Source organism: Carassius auratus, unplaced genomic scaffold, assembly GCF_003368295.1.
Source record: "Carassius auratus strain Wakin unplaced genomic scaffold, ASM336829v1 scaf_tig00008717, whole genome shotgun sequence".
Taxonomy (NCBI): domain Eukaryota; kingdom Metazoa; phylum Chordata; class Actinopteri; order Cypriniformes; family Cyprinidae; genus Carassius; species Carassius auratus.
This window is the reverse complement of record NW_020523971.1, coordinates 27,104-49,586: the sequence shown is the minus strand read 5'-3', so window position 1 is coordinate 49,586 and position 22,483 is coordinate 27,104. Positions and strand designations below refer to the sequence as shown.

The 22,483-nt window shown below is 38.1% G+C and overlaps 1 protein-coding gene across 5 annotated transcripts in view; it reads left to right on the top strand.

The window, feature by feature from the left end:
* Positions 1-22,483, top strand: part of LOC113072249 (ELKS/Rab6-interacting/CAST family member 1-like) — an 82,634-nt gene that overhangs the window by 50,487 nt on the left and 9,664 nt on the right. For 2 of the 5 annotated variants that reach the window (XM_026245307.1, XM_026245306.1), the window contains 6 exons: positions 611-751; positions 5,881-6,021; positions 7,131-7,166; positions 10,464-10,657; positions 13,201-13,212; positions 20,129-20,264. In XM_026245307.1, coding sequence (XP_026101092.1) covers positions 611-751; positions 5,881-6,021; positions 7,131-7,166; positions 10,464-10,657; positions 13,201-13,212; positions 20,129-20,264 — 660 coding nt within the window. The remainder of the gene's footprint in view (positions 1-610; positions 752-5,880; positions 6,022-7,130; positions 7,167-10,463; positions 10,658-13,200; positions 13,213-20,128; positions 20,265-22,483) is intronic. The other 3 variants (XM_026245309.1, XM_026245308.1, XM_026245310.1) reach the window with 3 other exon arrangements.

Here is a 22,483-nt window from a genome sequence, read left to right as displayed (position 1 = left end):
GCAAATAACCACAAATTTCATTTCCTCTTTGCTTGTGCTACTTTTTTATTTAATCTTACATTTTTTTTAATCTTTATATGTATTGATTTATTAGAATTAAATATTATATTTGATTATATATAATAATAATACTAATGATAATAATAATCGCTTATTGCGTTAGATTAATATTTATTGATTTATTAAAAATAACTTAATACTTTTAATTTTAAGTTATATATAAACAACAGTACTTGAACAACAATGAGAATAAATAATAATAATCATAATAGTCATATTTACTTAGATCAATGATATTATTATTAACTTTGCTGTGAATAGGTAGTTTGTGTTAGGTTTTGGTACATTTGAAAGGTTTGTCATTATTTATTCATGTTTTTACCATGGAACACAAAAGGTGAAAGGAACAGGGTGTAATTTACTGTAACTATTTATTTATGATCTTTCATGCGATTGCATATTGTACTGTATAGAAAACTAATTTTGTGTTCCAAAAAAGAAAGTCAAATGGGTTTGCAACAACTTTAGGGTGAGTTAATGATTCTTTTTCTCTTTGATTCTAAATCACACGCTTAACATGTCTTTTTTTTTTGGTGTGTGATGTTTGTAGGAGCGTATAATCGAGCGTCTAAAGGAACAGAGGGATAGAGACGAGAGAGAGAAGAGCGAAGAACTGGAGAGCAGCAAGAAAGAGCTCAAAGAGCTGAAAGAGAGAGTCAGCTTACTGCAGGGAGAGCTGTCCGATCGTGAGGTGAGAACTTGTTTTTGCATGAACAAACTAATGCTTTATTAATGCTTTATTAATGTTTTGGGAAAGATTTCCACCTTGTAGTGGCATTGGTAAAAAAATGTCTCAAACCATATCTAGAGACCAATATCTTGTCTACAACATCATTTATTGTTGATGACCAAATAATAGGTCACTTGAAAGAAAAACTTGCTGAAAACTTTCTCTCAGGTCATCCAAGATGTAGATGAGTTTGTTTCTTTATCAGAACAGATTTGGAGAAATGTAGTATTACATCACTTGTTCACCAGTGGAACCCTGCAGTGAATGGGTGCCGTCAGAATGAGAATCAAACCGCAGATAAAAACATCACAATAATCCACACGACTGTGAAGTGAAAGGCATTCAGACTGTTGATTCTGGCTAAAATACTCTTTCCATAATATGGCTTTCTCCAGTGAAATTATTGTCTCATCTGAATCAGGAGAGAAGTATGCACAGATCAAGCACAGTCGTTCTGACTGAAGAGGATCCATTGGCATAAGTGATCTGTTAAAATGAAAAAAACAAAATCCTCTCTATCTTGGATGTTCAGAGGGTGCAAATCTTCATTTTTGGGTCAACTATTCCTTTAAACTGCAATGTCATCTTGCAAACATATGTTCAGATTTGTGTAATCTTTCTGCATATTTGTGAACAGAAGTTTGGGTTTGCGGTGTAAATATTGCAGTCATAAATTGTGACTCAAAAATCCACAACTAATCCTAACGATCCTCAACTAAATCTCTGCTATCAGGAGAACTGTAATTAAACGGTAAACTATTATTGCATGAATCATTTGGATTTGTCTGTGAAATTTTTGCACATATTTGCAAAAGATTAGCCCGGATTGTTTCTGTATGATTATATCTCGCATCTGTGAAAGCAAGTCATGTTACAGGTTTTTGTTCTGTGCAAACAAACATTCAAATGACCAACAAATCGCTCAGAGGTGGCCGTCCAGCCGACGTCTTGTGCAATTTTGCATTCATCATGTTAGTTCAGATGGTGGTTTTTCGCATTTATAAAGCAGTAATCCTCTATAATGTGTCAAGTGTGGATTAAAGAGGTTGAAGCAGATCCCAGGCAGCATTAGAAACGTCTTCCTTAGATTGCACTGTTGGACGAGGTGCTCAGGCTTGATAGAGACAGACTGATTTTGTAGCTGTCTGCACAACCCCTGAGGAGCTGTAGTGATGAGAACAGACATGCTGGACCCGCAACACTGTCAGTCCTGTGTGTGTGTGTGTGTGTGTGTAGGTCATGAAGATAAATGGCAGATTCTAAATGTGAGGGAACGGCCCTTCCCAGAGAGCAACTGCTCATTTCTCTTTCTGTCTTCAACTCTGCTCTGTTGTTCACTTTTTTGCCTTTTTCCTTCTATCCTTTTTCTCTATCTTCTCACACTTTCTTGTGTTTTGTCTAGCATCTCTCCAATAGCCCTTACGTCAGTATAAAGGTTGATTTATAAATGAAAGTTTGCTCGTCGTTAACTCCCATCATGCTGATCCAAACCTGCATGATTCACAGATAGAGGCATTTTAAACAGTTGTTTTGCTCGCTGAAGCTCTCTGAAGATTTCAGGCTTTATAAAGGACAAATATGCACCATAAGTGGTTTATGATGTACAGGATAGTTTAAATGTTTTGCATTGCAGCATTATTTTAAAGCACATTTCCTCAAATTCTTATTGTGATGTGTCCTGCATTTTATTTTGATTTCATTTCACCTCGTTTCTTGATGAATAATCTTGGTGTCATCCAGACCAGTTTTGTGAATCAATTCAGTGCAAAGATCCAGACCAGAAACTGGTGTGAATGATTTAAACATTCAACTCACTGACTCAAGGATCCTGTTGTAATGGATAAATTCTCCATCTGCATTCAATGGATTAACAACAGTCATAAGGCACTGTGTAGTAAATGATAACTAAATGTTTATTTTTGGATGAAGCATCCCTCTAATGATTGCAATTGCACTGTATATGTACCCCGTCTTTCCCACAGCATTGTGGTTGTTGTATTATTCAGGTTATTCTTGTTTGCTGTGATCTCTGCATTCCTCTCTGCTGTCTGCCTCTGGAACATGGACGATGCACATCGCCACCACTAAACCACTTCCTGTCTCACCATACAGTAGTTTCTTCTCATCTGTATCTTTCTCTGTCCTTTTCCATTTCCGTTTGCTTCCAAACGTCACTAATAATTCCATAGCATGTGGGTGAATCTCATGAGATCATGGTTGACACCAAAATTATATAATTATTTAAATTATAACAGTCAAATTGGAGATTTTAATAATGACACAATGCAAAGCACTTTAATGACAACTAACAGTACCTTCCATTTTTTTTTTTACTGTATTACAATTACAGTAATACAGTGACACACCGTATCATTAAAATGTCAGTAAATATATATATAGTTTATAGAGTACAGTGCTGTCAAAGCAATGCTTGTTTATTTATTTATACATTTTTAGAAATACTTAATATATAGTAAATATAAATGCTTTTATTCAGACACATTAAACAGAGCTATAAAATACATAAAAATATTTGTATATTTTATCTATCATCTATCAAAGAAATAAACAGTCATATAGTAGTAATAAATCATTAATATTTGTACTGCAATTTTGCTTAAATGCAGCCTTTGCGAGCAATAAGAGACATCTATTTCTATTTGAATATACTTTAAAAAATTATTTATTCCTGTGATGCAAAGCTGAATTTTCAGCATCATTACTCCAGCCTTCAGTGTCACATGTAACATCCAGTCGATCACATGATCATTTAGAAATCATTCTAATATTTTGATTTATTATGAGTATTGGAAACCGTTCTGCTGTTTAATATATTTGATGAATAAAAGGTTAAGAAGAACTGCATTTATTTAAAAATAAAATATTCTAATAATATATTTTCTTTACTCTCACTTTTTATCATTTGAACACATCCTTGCTGAATAAAAGTATTGATTTTATTTTAAAAAAAGAAAGAAAAAACAATTACTGACCAGTATTGTATATTGTTATTACAAAATATTTATATTTTAAAACCATAGCTTCCTTTTTTTTTTTTTTTTTTTTTTTTTACTTTTTATTCATCAAAGTATCCTAAAAAAGTACCACATGTTCTGAAAAAATATTGAATCATGAATCATCATAGTAGAATGATTTCTAAAGGATCATGTGATAACGATCCTAAAAATTCAGCTTTGCATCACAGAAATAATTTATAATTTAACGTATAATAAATTTTAAAACAATTATTTTAAATTGTAATAATATATCACAATATTAATTTTTTCTGTATTTTTGATCAAATAAATGCAGGCTTGATGAGCAGAAGAAACTTCTTTCAAAACATTAAAAATAGTAATGTTTCCAAACTTTTGGTCTGTACTGTATATATAAATAATATACGTATAAATGTGTACCTGTATATTAATTTTATTGACATTCCTTTTTTTTCCTATAAACAAAAAGCTGGGTGTGAAAGTAGGATTCATTTTATTGTAGTAAAATATATTTTTTTATATTTATTTCTTTTGATTTTGGGTTTAATTGTGCCCCAGACATCTTAACAGATTTCATAAGATCCACCCATGTCCATCTGCTGCACATAAAAAGCAGAGCGTCAGTGTCCTGGATATTTGCATTGGATCGCAGCTGCTGTCCTGAGCTGCATGCAGCAGCCTCCCATCGCTCCGCGTCCCTGTATATCCCTCGTCTTGCTTTTCCTGCATTGTGTTGTTCCTGAGCTGTGACCTCTTCACTCCAAGCTCTTTCAGCCTCCCCTCCCATGCTCTAATCATAAAGTGTGGAGTTCAGCACATCCCATCATTCCCCTCTCCTGTTTTCTTTACCAGCGCAAGAGAACGCGGGGCGGCAGTATGAACATTAAGTGTATATTTTGGTCCGTGGACTCCAGTCGAGTGTGAAATTGTGGGGCTCTCCGACTGAAAGCGGAAACTGCAGGAAAGGCATCATGGATGGAGGGCTGCAGTTTTAACAGTGTGCCTGAGACTCTGCTTAAAAAAACAGAGAGCTGATGTACTGCATATGTGCAGAGGCCATTGTAATATTACTATTGAGATGTAACAGCTACTGTAACTCTAAATCGTCCTCCTGTTTCTTATTTTATCACTTTATTCCACTTAAAAGATTTTTGTGAAATCAAAGGAACCGTTCACCCAGGACTGGAGCTTTCCTCTAGTCAAAAAGGATTCAAAATCATCATAATAGTATCGTAAAGCAGTCCATATAACTTATAGTGCTATATTCAGCCTTCTGAATTCATATGATTGCTTTGGGTGAGAAATAGACCATAATTCATGCTACTGTTTTACCTTCCAGTAAGAGAGTCAGTGAGCTGAACTCAAACTGGATCATCTAATTTATGAACAAATCATTTAAAACTTGATCAAAAGATTGAATTTCATTGAAAATATTTGACTTACTTGCCCTAATTAACTCTTTATGAACTATGGGGAATGCCAATATTTTCAATGAATAACAAGGAAAATTTTGGTCTATTTATTATCATACAGTATAAAGCCAATGTATGATTTCAAAAGATTTAGAAAATAGTGTAGGAGACATATGAGCCACATTTATGGTGCTTTTGCATCCTTTTATAAACTGGAAAGCTCTAATCTCAATTCATTATATAGTTACACCAAAGAAAGATTTGGAACAGCATGAGGGTGAATAAATGAGTTTTTAAATTGGAGTGAACGGTCTCTTTAAATGTTTTTGTTTCTAAACCAAGTCCAGATTTTTTTTTGACCCAATCTGATTTGAGTTTGTATACAAATGTGCATTTAAAAAAAAAAAAAGAACTGTCACATGGCAATTTTTCTTGGCTCTTCGTGTTTCCTGATGTTGGAATTGGCTCAGAACTGTCTGGCTGTGGTTCCAATCTGCATATTTACATGTGTTTGTGCTCGGGTTATTTCAATGCAATCAGGGACTGTGGCATGACATTAACAAAGTCTCGTCCTGCTTCTCATTAGCTTTTCTTCCCCCTGCCTGAATCTGATCGTCTGCACTCAGAGGTACATTGTTCAATAAGTGCTCTCTGATTTAACCTTCCTTTCCTTCGCCCTCAGGCCTCTCTGTTGGACCTGAAGGAGCACGCCTCGTCCCTGGCCTCCTCTGGACTGAAGAAGGACTCCAAGCTGAAGAGTCTCGAAATCGCGCTTGAGCAGAAGAAAGAGGAATACACCAAACTTGACAGTCAACTCAAGAAGGTATGCAGACACTCATCACAGCTAGCAAATACACTAAGTCTCGTCAGCTAAGCAGTTGAGAAAGCGTAACAAGCCATTACAATGACTGGCACGCCGTTAGCGCTTAGCTGACAGCACTTAATACAATGACAGTGAACTGAATGTTCGCTCAAGTGCATTTTACCTGTGGAGTTTTCCTCTGTCGAGTGCTGGTGGGAGAAGATATTAGCTCAGCTTCAGACCTGAGCGAGACGACGGTCAACATAGACCGCTACCTTCAACAACAGCATCCTAAATGAATCAGAATCTTATACTTGACTCGTTTGAAACACTTCAACAGCGCACTTATGTTAACAAGCACTGTGAGAAAAGATATTCAACAATCATTTAAAGCTCACTCCAGTTAGAGTTTGATCAAACACTATAGATTTACAAAGAATCTCAAAGTCGACTCAAATACTTATGAATAGGAGAAAGTGCAATGCACCATATAGCAGAATAATCCTGCTTTTTTTTCTATAAGATATGCGCTTTTTAACGCAATCTGAGCATAAGAAACAACATTTATGGGATCGTTCATGTCACATTTTTTTGCTAATTTGAAATATGTTATTTATTTGTGAGTGCTGAAAGCAGATTTTGATAATTCCGGATTTATTTATTCAAATACATAGGATGTGAGCTAGGATGCTTGAAATAGATGGCCACCAAGTGAACAGACTTTCCCTGTTGGTCTGATGTTAGCATTTTGCTTATTCTAATAAGTACATCACTTAGTCTAGTTTCATGTAGAGATATACCGTGCATCATTATTCCTAATCATCTCAAGTCTCTTCTTTTTGTAGCTCTTGCTACTTTATACCACCATAAGTGATGTTCTGACACTGCTTGATACTCCAACCATGCCTGTGACTTCCCTTCTCTTCACCATCTGTTTTCACACTCCTCTAATTCTGTCTTTTCTTGTCTTTTTTTCTCATCCTGCCTCTTTATCTCTTTTGTTGTCTCCTGAATATCAAATATTTCTCACTTAAAAAACTAAAAAATAAAATTTGTCATTACTTTGTTTATCACTCGATTCTGTTTTCTTCCCCAACTCCTCTGTGCTTTTCTTTCTTTCTTTCCGAAAGCGCTTTGAGCACAAGTCAGGCCATCCCTTCAATCTTGTAAGTGCATCTCAGTGCGAAAAGCCTCCCTTAGCAGTGCTAGCATATGTGTGCGTGTGTGTAACTAATAAATGTGTGAGAGGAGCTTTGCTTGCATGAGCTCGAGGCTTATCTCAAGTTTAGTTTTGTGTGTATGTGAGATAGAGAGGATATGCTGGTGGAGTCTCTGAGTAGTCTGAGATTTGCTTGCATGAGATCTTTCCTTATCTGTAGCTCGAGAGTGATGATCTTGTGTGGCTTGACGTTGCTCCTCAGCGGAGATTGGATTTAGTGGCGTGTTTGTAAGCTGATATGTGTCGCATTGAGCTGTGGCAGTATTGTGTGCACGTGCCTTTACAGATGCTACACTTTTAAAGCGGCCAAGCTTAGTTTTTAGTTAGGATAGTTGTAAAATTTAATTGTCATTTTCGATTATCGATTTTCATTTATTTATATAATTTATTCATTTATAACATTTTTGACTTTGATTTTTTTTTTTTTTTTTTACTTAAAATAAAATATACTGAAATTATATACATGTATAAAAATTTTACTGCAATGGCATTTGGTGTCATCTACATCTTTGTGCTAAAAATAAGATTATCAGCTTTTCAATGAATTAAAACTTAAATTCAGTCTGTCCTTATTTCACAAGTCTAGAAAGGCAGTGCATGTGTCTCATACCATGCCACTTTAATGGTGCTTTTATAATTTTTTTTTATAGTGTTTTTGTGCATTTTGAAGCTTTGCAGTCTGTCTATTTGTTTGTGAAAAAGAGCAGCATAAACACTCTTCAAAAGTTTTACAGAACAATGAAAGTTGAAGAAGTTTGGAACAGCATGTCCGAGTAAATGATGACAGCTTGAATTAAATAATTCCTTTAAATATTCTTACGTTTAAGTGCTCATAGGCTTTGTGCCTCTCTGTATGTAGGCGATTGTGCTTGTTAGTGTTTTTTAGACTGCAATCTGTGCAAGTACATTTAGTTCTGTATGGTGATTCTGAGCTCTCATATGAACCGGTCACCTTCATACTCACATTCAGAGCTCTTTGCATGGCTCGATGAGAAGGTCTGGGTCCCATCGTCAGTTCCAAGAGTAATGAAATCTCTGGCAGTGTGTGTGTATCTGTGTTCGCACAGGGTCTCATATAAAAGCAGTGCAAGTGAAAACCCGCTGACAGCTCGGTGGGTGTCTGCTGTGATTGGATGAGACAGAAAGGGGGCGGAGGACTCAATTGTCCCCGCGTGACCGTCAGGAGTGTATGAAGATGGAGGTGTCAGCGCGGCTCACGAAATGAGAACAGACATGCCAGAACATCCAGCGGTCTACGTTACTCAAACCAGCCAAGAGTCCAGTGCACTTCCTCAGCTACTTCAAAACTCTTTTATATCCCCTGCTGTGCACACATGCACTTTTATATCATTCAACACCAAGATGTTTTCTCGCAAGAACATTTATAGGTCAAGAAAGTCATAAATGCATATAAACTGCAAATGTGTGCTGTTTTCACACAGCCTCTCTTTTATTTTGCCCAGCCAAAGAGTCACAGGCACAAACACATTATTAAACAATGTTATTAAACCGCATTTCCCACAAGCCCCTGTTTGGTGCTGGGATATTGGTTGTTCCTTTGAAAGATGGTGCCGTATGGATTGACCACTCTGGCTTTCCAATACCAACACGCTTCAATGGAGCTTACAAGCAGAGACTCGCTAATAACTGTACACATGCTAGTTTTTCTGTTGTTCAAAGTACATATCTGTGTTTGTATTGAGAACGGGTTTGTTATTGGTCCTGAACACATGCTTTTCTTATGTGATCAGACGACTAATCAAGTGGCAGGTTCCAAGAATACGGTGCACTTTGCTTTAAACACATTGATATTTATATTCCTGCTTTAAGTGTTGGATATAGGATGGGTGATTTTTTTTTATTTATTTATTTATTTTGTTATTGTCATATAATTAATAGCAACATAATTTACTTTTTTTCCCTTCTTGTTATTAAACTAACCAGAATTTATACCTCAGATTTTAGTAACCAGGTTTGAAAATTTTTTAAACCTCCATTTACAGAAAATGAATGGAAAATAAACAACTCATTATATAAAATTTTTTAGCTGTATATTTTTGTTACAATTTTCTGACGGTTAAGCACCTCCTTTCACTGACTATTTTTTGAAAAGAAAATAAATAGATAATTTTAATGTTGTAGACACTGTTCATGGAAAGTGCCTTGTACTGACAGATTTGTTTTTGCTCCGCCCTCTTCCTGACACATTCTTGATGCTAATTGCACAGTAAATGCATGTATCGTGTGTTTTCATATACAAACTTTCATTTCTCTGCCAGACGTAGTCTTTTACATGAACTCGTATGCACCAGCTGGTCCGTTCACAGATGACAAACTCTTGGCGGTCAGAGTGGAAACGTACTCAACTTCAGGCCGAGACTTTAATAAAGCTAATTAGCGGGGCCTAAACGTCACCTGCAAATATTATCCTCAATAAACCAGAACAGTTCTCTTTCACACAGTGCCAGTCTGAAGAGACCTTGGATGCCAGACTCTTTGCTGTATTTTTTATACCAGCAGATTTCTAGAGAGGAAAAAGTTTTTTTACTCGCTTTTCATGCCTGTTTAGTTTTGTAACCATATTTTGGATACATTCAGGCTATCATGTCCTCTGCATTTAGACGTGGTTTGTACACATTTATGTGCTTGTAGTCCTGGTGTAAATGACACAGTGCTCCTGTGTCCTCACCTCGTAAAGCCTGCACTGTGTTTGTGTTTTCACAGCTATATATTTGCAGCAGGAAGACACCTGTGTCCTTTTAGAGGACTTTTATGAAAGAAACAGTACAGCTGACTCCTTTAATTGTCCAGGGGAATTAACTGATTTAATTTTCATTTGAGGAGGCCCTTGACCCGGCACTTTAGATGGCTGAAAATTCACTAATTATTTTGATGACTTCAGCATGATTGTGTTTCAATGTGTTCCTGTAATGAGAGCATATCCTGTTGTGATGTCATGGGGGAGCTTACGCAGAGCCTGCAGGCGAGAGTCGAGTGTCTGAGATCTCAAAACAGCCCACAGACACACACACACACACACATACCCATGACAGTGGTCTGACCGCTGACAATTTGTCTATGAAGGGCTGAAGTATTCAATTATTTATTTGTTTTATTCATCTTTATTATTGTTATCACCTTAATTTATAAATGCATTATTATTTAAATGTATAATTATATTATCTATTATAAATTTGGACTTGGTTGTAGTTTCCTCCTGAGACTCTATGTTTGGCCCCCACAGGCTCAGTCCGCCGCGGTTGAGGCTCAGGCAAATTTAGGACTGTCGGAGCGCATTGCCACACTCGAGCAGGAGGTGGCGCGTTACAAGGAGGATGCTGGGAAGGCACAGGCAGAAGTGGACAGGCTCCTGGAAATCCTCCGAGAGATGGAGAATGAGAAGAACGACAAGGATCGCAAGATCAGCGAGCTGGAGAGGTACACTAACACACCTCTATTCTTAATGTAGACATACCGTAGTCGTCTTTTATGTAAAAACAATACACTGAGATAAACCCTTTAAACATAATTATATCATTTATGATTGTGTTTTCCTACTGATGATATCTGGAAAGGAAGGTTCTTCTGTCAGATTTAGGAAACTTTCGGGAATAAAACCCTCAAATGAATGAATACTTGCAACCTCTTACTCTATTTTTACATTTTTCATTTATTCAACTTCCACAATTTATTTTCCATTCTCCATCTTCCATAAAGATTTTTTTATTTCCGTGTTTCCACTTCAGGATTCATGATTGCCTGCTGAAATAAAGGCAACAATACCAGTCTTTCTACAGTGTACTGAATATGACAACAACCCTAGTGTACATGTACCTATTTCTATATCACTACTAACAGATAAGTCACAACTTCAGTCCAAAATAGTGCACTTGTTTCTTTGGTTTGTATCTGTGGAGTCCACAAAACCATGGGGTGTCTCATTTGTCAATGTATAGTTCAATTACGTGCGCATAAGTGGCCAGTATGACCCCTCAACATTTTTGTTTTTGAGAACCGCTCAGGGATTGCTGTTTGGGGCAAGAATGTTCTCACCCGCTCAGTCATCTCTTATCCTCCATTTATTTTGCTGTAAGACCAGAAATGGGTTGTGTAACTTTGGAGGGCAACTTCTGCGCTTATCCCAAAGCACTATGGGACGCTGCCATTGTCTTAGAGCATATCTGATAGATTTATTGCAAGCATCGATTTAGTTGTAGTTTCCAACACATTGCTCTGTTCCCAAAGTATGTTCTGTGTCTGTAGACATGGAGAATTGAGTTGCAAAGAGCTCCAACTTTATGGATTCAACTGCATGTCTGCTCCTCCCAAAGCATTTTTCTGGATATTTTTCACTTTGTCCATTGTGTAAACGTCCGTTTAATTAGACTGATTAATGGAAGGCAAATATAGACCGTCTCTCATCTTGGCTTTCATAAATAAATAAAGGAGATGAATAACTGAAATAGGGCTTGAGTGTAAACAGGAGAATGCGAGGGAGAGTCTGGCCTGGTGGTGAAGAGTCGAGGAGGTCATGGATGTTGATGTTGTACATTTACAGTCGTGCACTACTCCTTTTCACCCTTCGCCAGGCCTTTCAGAGCTGCGGTTGGAGGCCTGACAGGGATATTTATTTGCTCGAAGGCCGTTGGATACTAGAAGTGTTTTGAGCTGGATTTCTGTCGATTCATAAATATTCATCTGACTTGCATTGAACGTCTGATGCTTTCTTAACAGAGCTGTGTTAGGAGAGGATGAGGCTAAAACAAACTCCACATGCTTGGCTCGATGCATCATTCATGTCAAACGAGAGAAGATTTCTGAAATAAACACCAGCCACAATCACTAACCGTGCCGCTCACAGCTAATTACCGCCGAGAGTCAAGTTATGTTCTCAATACACACCAGGGAGTGCGGTCCTCAAAAACCTCCAATTGTTCTCTCTGTGCCGTAGTTTTCCAGACAGAGTTATTCAGACAGATCCTCTTCTGTTAGCGCCTGTGTCTTTAATCAAGACGTGAGTGAGGGGTAGAAGAGATGCGTTGTGTTCAGAGTGAGTCAGGATTACCTTTCTCACTCGGAGATGGAGAAGCCAAAGCTCCTCTTGTTGCAGATCAGTTGTGCGGAGGCAGTCCTTGTTCGAAAATGCCTTCAAAGTCACAGAAAAATGGCAGAGGTTGAATTGGGGCATTGGGGTATTTATTTCATACATTCAGCAGCGGTAAATTTGCAGGTAATTATTGAGTATAGTAAGGCTCAGTGTTTGAGAGGGAGCTAAAATGGAAGGGTGAGCTAGAATAGATTTGTTGCAAAGAAATAGAGGTAAAACAAATGAAAAAAGCACAACAGAAGCACTATTTGTAAGACTTGTGAAGCGGACTCTCTTTATAATGTTCCTTTGCATTTTGGGTAAGAATCAGTTAATGTTATGGAAATGTATACATTTAACATTTATTTAAATTTTTTATTATTTTAATGTCGAAACAGAAGCAGTACAGAGCAGAACGTCTATAGTATTTTATTATTTTACCATTTTATCAATTTCATTTTAAAGCCCCTTTTATACAATTTCTCTGCAAATTTTATAAGGATAATTGTAAATAAATGGTACAATAAATCTGCATAATCATATAATACATTCTGAATCCATTCTCAGCCTTACTAAAGATGCATCTGTTTTATTTATTTATTTATTTATTTATTATTTTTTGTAGCGTGTGAGATTGCATGTCACATTGTCAGGTTCTGCCATCATCCTATTTCTGATTTAATTTTTCCATCCACTATTCATTTATCAGTTATAAAGTCTAAATCAAGTACACAAGTCTACATGCAAACTCTAATGCACTGTTAATTCTTTTTGTCTTACTCAGCTATCCAAATTAACCTTCAGTATCTCGCGCTGTGTGGTGTATTTTCACCTTCACTGTATTTCTCTTTCTTCCTCTGCATTTCTTCTCACTGGAACGCTGTCTACTTCCCAGTCTGCTTTCAAGGTCAGTATGGCTGCTTTCCTCGCCTGCACTTCCTTTCCACTGCAAATCAACTTCTTTATGTTATAACACACAAACTATATGCTGCTTTACCAGGGCCTGCTCTGTAAATCATTTTAAGGATGGTTCGAATGATCTGGGACCTGTGTTTTTGAGGGGCCAGTTTGGGGAAAACTGTATCCGCTAGGCTAGACATGAGGAAAATAATTCAGCGGTTGATTGTAGTGTGGTGGTGCCCTTGGGCGATGCACTTAACCCCAATTTGCTCTTGTTGCCTCCATCACTCCCCTTGGACTTGCTTCTAAAGTTTCAATGGAAAAAAAGAGAAATTCCTCTGACCTGAATTGATTAAAGGTTCAAAAGAAGGAATGAGGAAACCTGGGAAGGTCAAGTAGGCGCTACAAGCATATCTTATTAATGCATTAATAATGCTTACCTGTGAGGTCTGATGAGACAGAGTTCAGAAGAAGAAAAGAAGGACTCGCCAGAGCTTCTGCTGTATGTGGACGACAGATAGAAAGGAAGTGGGAAAAGAAAGTAGGAGAGCCCTTGCAGAACTTCTAATTGGAGCATAAATAATCTCCATCAGTCATTTTCTCTCCAGCGGTGTTGAAAAACTTGCCTCTTCTGCCAGCGCACCGACGATACAGACCCGTCCCGCTACAGATCTCAGCGCTTGGCTTGTTTATCATGGTTATTATTTGCATCTCTTTTTACTTTGGTCTGGAACAGAGGCTTGTCAAGCTGTTTTATTTTTTCTACTCTTGTAACTCCACTAGAAAACAAGCCGAATGTTACGGGAGCACTTGACAGAACTGTCATTCTCTCTCTCTCTCTCTCTCTATCTCTATCTCTCTCTCTCTCTCCCTCTCGATCTCTTTCTTGCTCATCCTTCTCCTCCTCCTCTTTGTTTTTTTGGCTCTTGATTTATTCTCTGGAACTCAGCAACACAACAAAGAAGGCCAATTTGATATCTCCCCCAGATGAAGGGGTGCGGCATAATGAAAAGAAATCCATGTAATTCTGAAATGAACTTTCCCTAGTGTTACGCATTTGCTGCTGAGCGCCAGGACCTCTTGATTTAGTCTACAAATGCTTGACAATACATGTGATGTGCTGCATTTCTCAAAGCACGAATGCTTCCTGTCGTCTTTTTCTTTATTTTTTACATTTAGCATAGAGTATGTTTAGAATCTTTGTCTTTTTAATACGTAGTAATATGTTTCATAATATATTTTGTCATTCCTCCCTCTGTTTTTCCTCTCTCTTCCCACTTCCTCTGTTTGTGTAATTTAAGTTACCGTTACTCATTCTGGAGACGTAGAAGGCTGTATTTCTGGGTTTTGTCTCATTACTGCAAGAGGTTGTTCTGCTGTGCTGGTCTGCTGCTGTGGGTTCCTCCGGCAGGTGAAGGCCACAATCCCACACAGACAGGGAGGTCTGCTTCTCTGGGCCTGTCGATGAGGGCATACGATCCGGTCGACTCGGAGAACACGTCCGCTTGTCTGTTGTCTCTGTGTGCTTTGGCTAGCCTGGCCTCAGGCTCGACCGCATGATTAACTATATTAGTCAAGGGCCGGGGGGAATTGCACAGGACGGTACGTAACAGTCGTGGGGACACCCTGTCGTGCACCTGGCCGCAAAAACCTTCTCAGAAGCCAAAGTCTATTAGGCTCGAAAAGTTTGCACTCACCACAGACGGAACTGTGAATATGAGCCCTGCTATCAAGCAGCGGCTCTTGCCAGCTCTGCTCCACCTGCTGCTAGAGCAATGGCAACAGTCAGCGAATAACCCACATTTCCTGACTTTTATTAGTCCTGAGCTCACGGACATATCCTGAACGCCAGGAAGGAGATATCCGGCCAATATAAAGACACAATTGACATTAAAGGATGACTTCGAGAGGGATGAGGGATGAAGTAAACACAGACTCTCAAACAGTCTTTGATGGCGTTCCACTCCGTTCTGTGCTGGTCAGACAGGTTGGGGTTGCGATAAACAGAAAGGTTTTTGTCCTTCCTCAACCTTTTTGACGTTTATCCCATCCTGGACTGTTAGTGTGGGCACACTTATGTTCGATTCCGTCAGCACAGTTGAACAGAAAAAGAAAAATGACATTTAAAATTGGACGAAAACACTGCATGGTAACCATCTCCAGCCTTCTGCGTTGTGCAGCCCGCTCATAAATGCACGTTGGCTCTGTGACATAAGACGCCTTTCTGTTTCTACCCAGAATTCCTCCTAAAAGGATGATGGATTTATTTCTTCAGCATCGATTTCCTTGTGCATTCATCTCCAAATCACACCCAATTTTACCATTGGGTCTTGTTTTATGTTATTAAGTGTCAGGTGCAATTGGACTTTGGAATAACGTTTGCTTTAATGCCCGCCGGGCCTCATTTCTCCAGTTAAGTGACCGCAGAACGTCATTGTTTAGAAATGTAGGTTCATATTATTTTGAGAAAGGAAATATTGAAAAAGCTAACATTTTTTAAGGAGTCATTTTGAGAGCTTGTGCATTTTGGATTGCTTTGTTTTTTCTAGCTTGACCTTGCAGTGGTGGTCATTCAACAGCATCATGGCTTTGGATGTCGGCAAGGACTTGTCCTTCCCTAGGGCACAGTCTGGCCGTGTGAAAATGACTTTCTTTTTTTGTTTTTGTGTTTTTAGAGGTGTTTACTAGATGCATGTTTCAAAGACGTCATTATGCAGAAGTTGAGAACATCCTTATAGCCGAAAGTTAGCTAACTTTCTGATGTTTGCTCACACACTTCAGTCGATATCTTGAGAATTTCAAAGTGCTTTCAAGCCTTACCATGTAAACATTGCCTGGAGCTGTCTTGTAAATGAATTATTAATTTTATGATCTGGACCAAAATAATGAATGACTATTTTTGATCATGTTTCAGGGGTTGAGCTCCATGAAAATAAGATTCCTTAAAAAGCATTAGGTTAGACTGGAGTGTAGATCTTTCATTCTTCTGAGCGCATTTTCTCCAAGCGTGTGTTTTTTGTTTGGATTTATGTGTTACGTTTTGATGTATAATTAGTGTTTTTCCTCTAGACAACCTAAAAATTGTGTTGAAAGATTATTTTCTTTCTCTCCCACCTTGTCATAGACCTATTTACCTGTTTTTCATTTTTTTCCCACTCATATTCATGTTGCTTCTCGCATTGGTTGAAGCCACATTGACACCCAAATATGGTACAGTTTTCCTAGTATTGATATTAATATGGCTGCTCATAAAACATAAAGCTCAATACAGAGAGGAGGAAGATGACAGGGTTACCTATGTGATCCAGAGTTTTATTTAGAGCAAAGGAAAATGGTGGCATTGGAAAAAATGAAACGAAGAAGGCTTTTAAATGGGGTCTCTGCACTTAAACACTTGTGTAGCTGTGTTCACTAAACAGAGATGTTTCCATTTAGGTCTGTGTGAATAGCTTGAGATTGAGATGTCCTGTATATATTCTTCTTTTTTTACCGTATTGTTCAAAGGTTTGTAAAAGTTATCTCTTAAGCTCACCGATGCTGCATTCATTGGTTCAGTAAAATCAGAAATATTGTGAAGTAATGTTACTGTTTAAAATAAATGTAATTTATTTCTGTAATGGCAAAGCTGAATTCTCAGCATCATTACTTCAGACTTGTCACATGCTGCTTAAGAAGCATATCCTTTAGTATTATCAATGTTAGAAACAAAATGTTGTTGCTTAATATTTTTCTGTTACTCATAATTCTTTGATAAATGGTTCAAAAGAACAGCATTTATTTTGAATCAAAGGAATCTTTAAAATCAACATTCGATTTAATCTGACAGGATGGGACTAGATTAGAGTGCCATCATTACTTCTAGACATAGTGAGCTCGCTGGAAATATTTGCATGCATGCTAGTAATAACTGCCTAGAAAAGCCTCTCTGTCAACTAAGGTTATGAATTGCTTTTGTTATACACTGTACCTGCATTATCCTACGCTTTTATCAAAGCATATCAAAAATACCAGAACGACTGGCAAATTACATCTGTATTAGATGTTGCCGTTCCTCTTTATTGTTGTAGAAGTGTTTCCTCTATGAACTCTGTGAAATAAGGTTACCTATCCCATCACATCAGAGGCCAAATGGAGACATATAAACATATAATCAAAACCCTGAATAAAGGGCTGGCGCTCAATGCATAAAAACAGTCCGATGCTTATTGCAAGTGTAGCGGAGCCAAGCAGATGGCTTGGCCTCTTCTGGAAACACCAAATAGGAACATTCCAGTATATTTATGACCTGTTACACAAACTCCCTTGAGCACACACACAAAGTCTTTCTTTTTACTTTGTTATATGGTCGTGTTATCTTGAAGATGTTTTTTGTTTTTTTTTGTTTTTTGACAATGCACATTTTGTCTGATGTTTCCAGAATGGACTTGAAATGTATTTGCGGTGCTTTTAATAGACTTTTAATAGCTATCAAATTAGCAGCGTTGAGGAAACTGCTTTGGAACTGCAACTTGTTAAGATGCTCATAAAATAGTTAAACTACAGCCAAGTTGCACTTAGAGGAATAGTAGTACTAGTACTGTTAACTAAAAATAGCTTTTTGAGAAAAAACAATCTTTCTGGAAGTATAATTGTCAGATTAGACCATTTATCCGGGACAAAACTTTAGAACGAACTAAAAAAAAACGAGAAAATGCGTTTATATAATGGAGCTGAAAACATTGTTTAAATAAATATTTTAGTTTTAAATGAATTGGTGAATCATTTAAATGAATCAGTTGTTTGTTTAAATCAGTGAGTTGTTTAAATAAATCAGTGAATCGTTTATTTAATCAGTGAATCGTTTATTTATATGAACCATGTGAATGAACCGATTCATAAAATTGAATCTGATTTCCCAATTCAACATGCAAGGACAAAGTTCACTCTGCTGTAAAACTGCGGGCGCAGTGATGAAAATAACAGCGATGAAGCCATTTGTCATGCTACACCGCTGCTTATTGGTATGTCCGCACTGTTTTGAAACAGCTAATGTGCTATGGTCAAGTTAGTAGAATGCTGCTTTTAGTTATTTATATCCTAACGGTGCAACTGAATCAAGGAGCTTTTGTGTTTTTGTTTGCAGAAATGTGTGATTCTAACATATTGCAAACAACAGTTGATGGAATAGTAGTAGACTTTGTCTCTCCATCGCCTGCACTCTGTCAACACTTCTTATGATCCTCACATTGAAGAGACATGCAATCCCATACAGTAAAGAGAAGAAAAGAAAACCTTGGGAACCTTCTGAAAAGATGGAGAAACGCTCAGACCAGTTGCTCAGTATGTCACCAGGCTAACTCGATCTCCAAACCTTTGTATGGCAGCAGCTAGCAGAGTTGTACTAGTATCTGCAGTGGGAGCCAGAGGACTCCGGCTTTCCTCTGGTACTTTCACACAGAAACTCCACTGTGCTCAGGACAGCTGATCCAGAAGAATGATCAGGTTCTAGTGGCGCAGTAGCATGGCCCATTTTCTCCAAGCCTTGTTCAGCGTCACCTTGCTTCAGTGAACACAATTTGAAAGCTATTTTGTGATTTTTACTCTAAAGCACCTTGGTGCCACTTTCCTGGCACACGTAAATGTGGCTTGTCATATCCCATAAGCCCCCATAATAACTCTTCAATTACCTTCCCATATTGTGTGTCTTGGGCAATGCTCTGTGGTATCAAGCGGGTGCTGAGGGAGGTCTTTCCACAACGCTGTGTTATTACTCATTTAAAGACATTGGTGTTGGCATAGTCAGTGTTACATCTGTTCTCTAGGGCAGAGGTGCAGTTTTTCCCTTTTTTTTAAATCAAGTCAAGATGCTGAACCGTAACCGATCCTGGTCAACATGCTGCCAGTGTGCAATACACCGACAGCGGTCACGTAAACAGGAAAACTCTGATACCCATTGGGGCGAGTGACTGCAGCATCTAGACCTGTTGGTATACGACACTTCTCAGAAATGAAAACAGCTTGAATGCTTTTTTAATTTATTCATTCCTTCCTTTTTGGTATTGCTTTGTGTTCCTGCGGGTTTCCATGCCACAGCAAATGGAGGAGGGGAAAGGATAATGAGAAATATCCCAGAGCTCAAACACAAACATACTGTCTTTCATTTGTAGCACTGCTTGATCTGTGGAGATCAGTCCTGCTCCCTTTTAAGCTAGACCACTTTTGGCTTTTCTCATTGACCCTTTTGTTTGTACTTCACTGCTTATATGTGTGTAAAAGAAGAAAAAAATGTAAAACACTCTTGAGGAAGAGATTTTGGATTCTTCTTGTGGCCCGGTAATATTAGTTGACATTTCAGTTTATATTTTCTGGTTTCACCCATTCCTAATTAAAATCTTTAAAATTAAATTAAATTAAATTAAATTAAATTAAAATTAAATTAAAATTAAATTTATTTAATTAAATTAAATAAATTCAATTTGAAATACAGTCAGCCTGTGGTCTTATTTCATCATACAGAATGCCACATCGTATTTATTTTATTTTATCGTATTTTTTATTGAACTTAATTTAATATTTTATTTTATTTAGTTACATTTTGACCCGTTCCTAATTATATACGAAGCTTGATTTTCAGATTACAATTACTTTAAATATACAGTAGGCATGTAATCTGATTTCATCAAACATAATGAAACATTATAACATTATTAAGATTCTTCTGGATAGAATAATGCATATTCTATTTTCAGAAATAGTATGTGAAACATTATGCATTATTTCATAATGTGCACAGTATACTTTCTGCAAACCTTTTGGCAATGCTACAGTAGTTGCTGAAAAATTGCTATATCGTTAGTTATCAAAGGCTTCCAGTTTCCAGTATCCGTCCACCTCAATGTCCATCTGTGCATGTTTGACTGAAGTCTGTTGGTGTGTCCTTGCAGGCAAATGAAAGACCAAAGCAAGAAGGTTGCCAACCTGAAGCACAAAGAGCAGGTGGAGAAGAACAGGAATGCTCAGTTGATGGAAGAGGCTCGTAAGCGAGAGGATAATATCAGCGAGAGTTCTCAACAGATCAAGGTAAATCCACATGATGTCTGTGTACGTTAATCACATTTACAATTGCATACGGTTCATGAGTCTGTTCCAGATCAGACCTTACTCATGTGATGTTGCCTGATTGAAATGCAGGATGAATCCCTATGCCTTGTGATGGATTTCAGGCAAACGTTTTACACACATAACCACTGAAATCTGGCAAGAGCCTTGGTCTTAACATTGAAACTTAACCCATAATGAGACCTATCAATCTTTTAAGAGGGTCATAGGCCCCCAAAAACCATGAGTTATACACAATGGCTCAATCTTTTGTGCAGCGTTTAAAGGTTTTCCTTTAACGCTGTCTAGAAGTGCGTCTCCTCAGAGCGATCCATCTTCTGATTATATAAGTTTGGATGTCAGCTCTGGTTCCTCATTTGAGAATTGCTGGGATGTTTCTCAGGTAAAGAGCGAGCTCATGTTTCCCCTCACCCAGACCACATTCACGCACATCCTGACCTCGTGTCATCCTCTCATTGTGAGCTTTGGATTTTGGCAAAAGATAAAAGGAGAGAATAATTGAACAGTGAAATAAGACACAGTTGTAGTGCAACCGCATGAACTGTTGTTGAATTTATGGCTCTGCGATACTGAAGCAGAAGCGTCGAGATCCAGGTGTCATCGTATTTATTTTAAGCCGATTTGCAAATACAAACTACCTCATTCAGGCTGATGTAACTTTCATCATATTGACTATTTTTGTGGTGGTCGTTCCCGCCCTTCGGGAGTGAGGGGTTCGAATAGAAAGCCAGAATCAGCAGTTAATGTCTGTGAGAATCTCAGCGCAAAAAGTCCCACTTTTTATGGAGGGGCTGTTTTTCCTCTTTGCCGTAGACCTCTAGACAACAATGCCACAGCGGCCCTCCCTTTGTTGTGGTTTCTGGTGTTTTTCCTGGCCTTCGGTTTGTTCTTTCGATCATTCTCCGTTTTCACATTTTCCTTGTTCTGTGTCATGTGTTTTATGTTTTCGTTCGAGTTCATAAGCTCTTTTTCTGACAGCAGGATTGATGTGCTATTGGACTTCGACCTGTGGTACCCGGTAACTGGTGCGTCAGTGTGTGCGTGAGCATGAGTACGTGTTGCGGTCAAAGAGTGCTCATTTATGACTTCAGGGCCCCAGCTTCCTCCATGGGGTCACGTTGCCGTGAGCCCATATTGTGGCTTGCACCCCCCCATTCGAAGCACCCTGATGCGACTGCATCTATGGCCTCGTCTGGAAGCGGCAACAGCTGCTTCTTTCAGCCAAGACCATCAACCACCACCTTCCCCCACAGGCACGTCACGATCTGGCCTTGAGGCCCTGAGACTCCAGATCAGGCGAACCCCGAGCTGATCTCCACATGCTATTGGACGCGTCAGGCGGGTTTGGAAGGGAAACCGATTGTTGTTGATGATTTGGTATATGGTTACGGTGGTCTCGCTCCAATCTGTTGGTCAGGGTGAGCTGAGAGAGGTTAGTCCAGGACACCAGAGCGATCCTCTCTTTCTCTCTCTGACCCTGTGCTAAAAATGGCTTTTTTTAAATCAATTAAGAAGGTTTCCATTGGAGCCCAGAGGTGGGATGTGTGGTGGTCCGTTGTGGTTGAGAACCAGAGCCGTGAAAACTTATTCAGAATAGCAACTGTTGACATTGGAGAAGGCTAGATGGTCTGAAAGGAAGGACTCTCGCTTCTATTTATTTCTTTATTTTTCTGCTGGTGGCGTTGTGCTGCTTCCACATGATTTGATCCAATCATTCTTCTAATTAGTGGTGCTTTCTTAGGCAAGCATCACCGTAACTTTGAACAAACCCATAGACCTTATTATTAAAATTGGTAGTGTAATGCATGCTATTGACATGATTCATACCTCAAATTGTGCTTTGAACTGAAATTGGAATGGCAGGAAGTGGAAATGACCGAATTGCAATTCAAAGAAATACAACGCAATTCATTTGCAATTATTTGTTTCGTAAAAAAGCGCTATACAAATAAACTTGAATTTAATCGAATTGAATTGAACGCAGGTAATGTATATGAAACATTAACAATGCATATGAAAACTAATTTTTTTTTTGACAATTTATACAAGCTAATGTTATTATTCATGCATGAAAATCACATGGTACATGCAGAATACTGAGCTAACAACAACAGTTTAACATAAACGATAACCAAAAGTGGGTTGTCCAGAAGTCTATGTTGGATGATTTAAGTCCCACA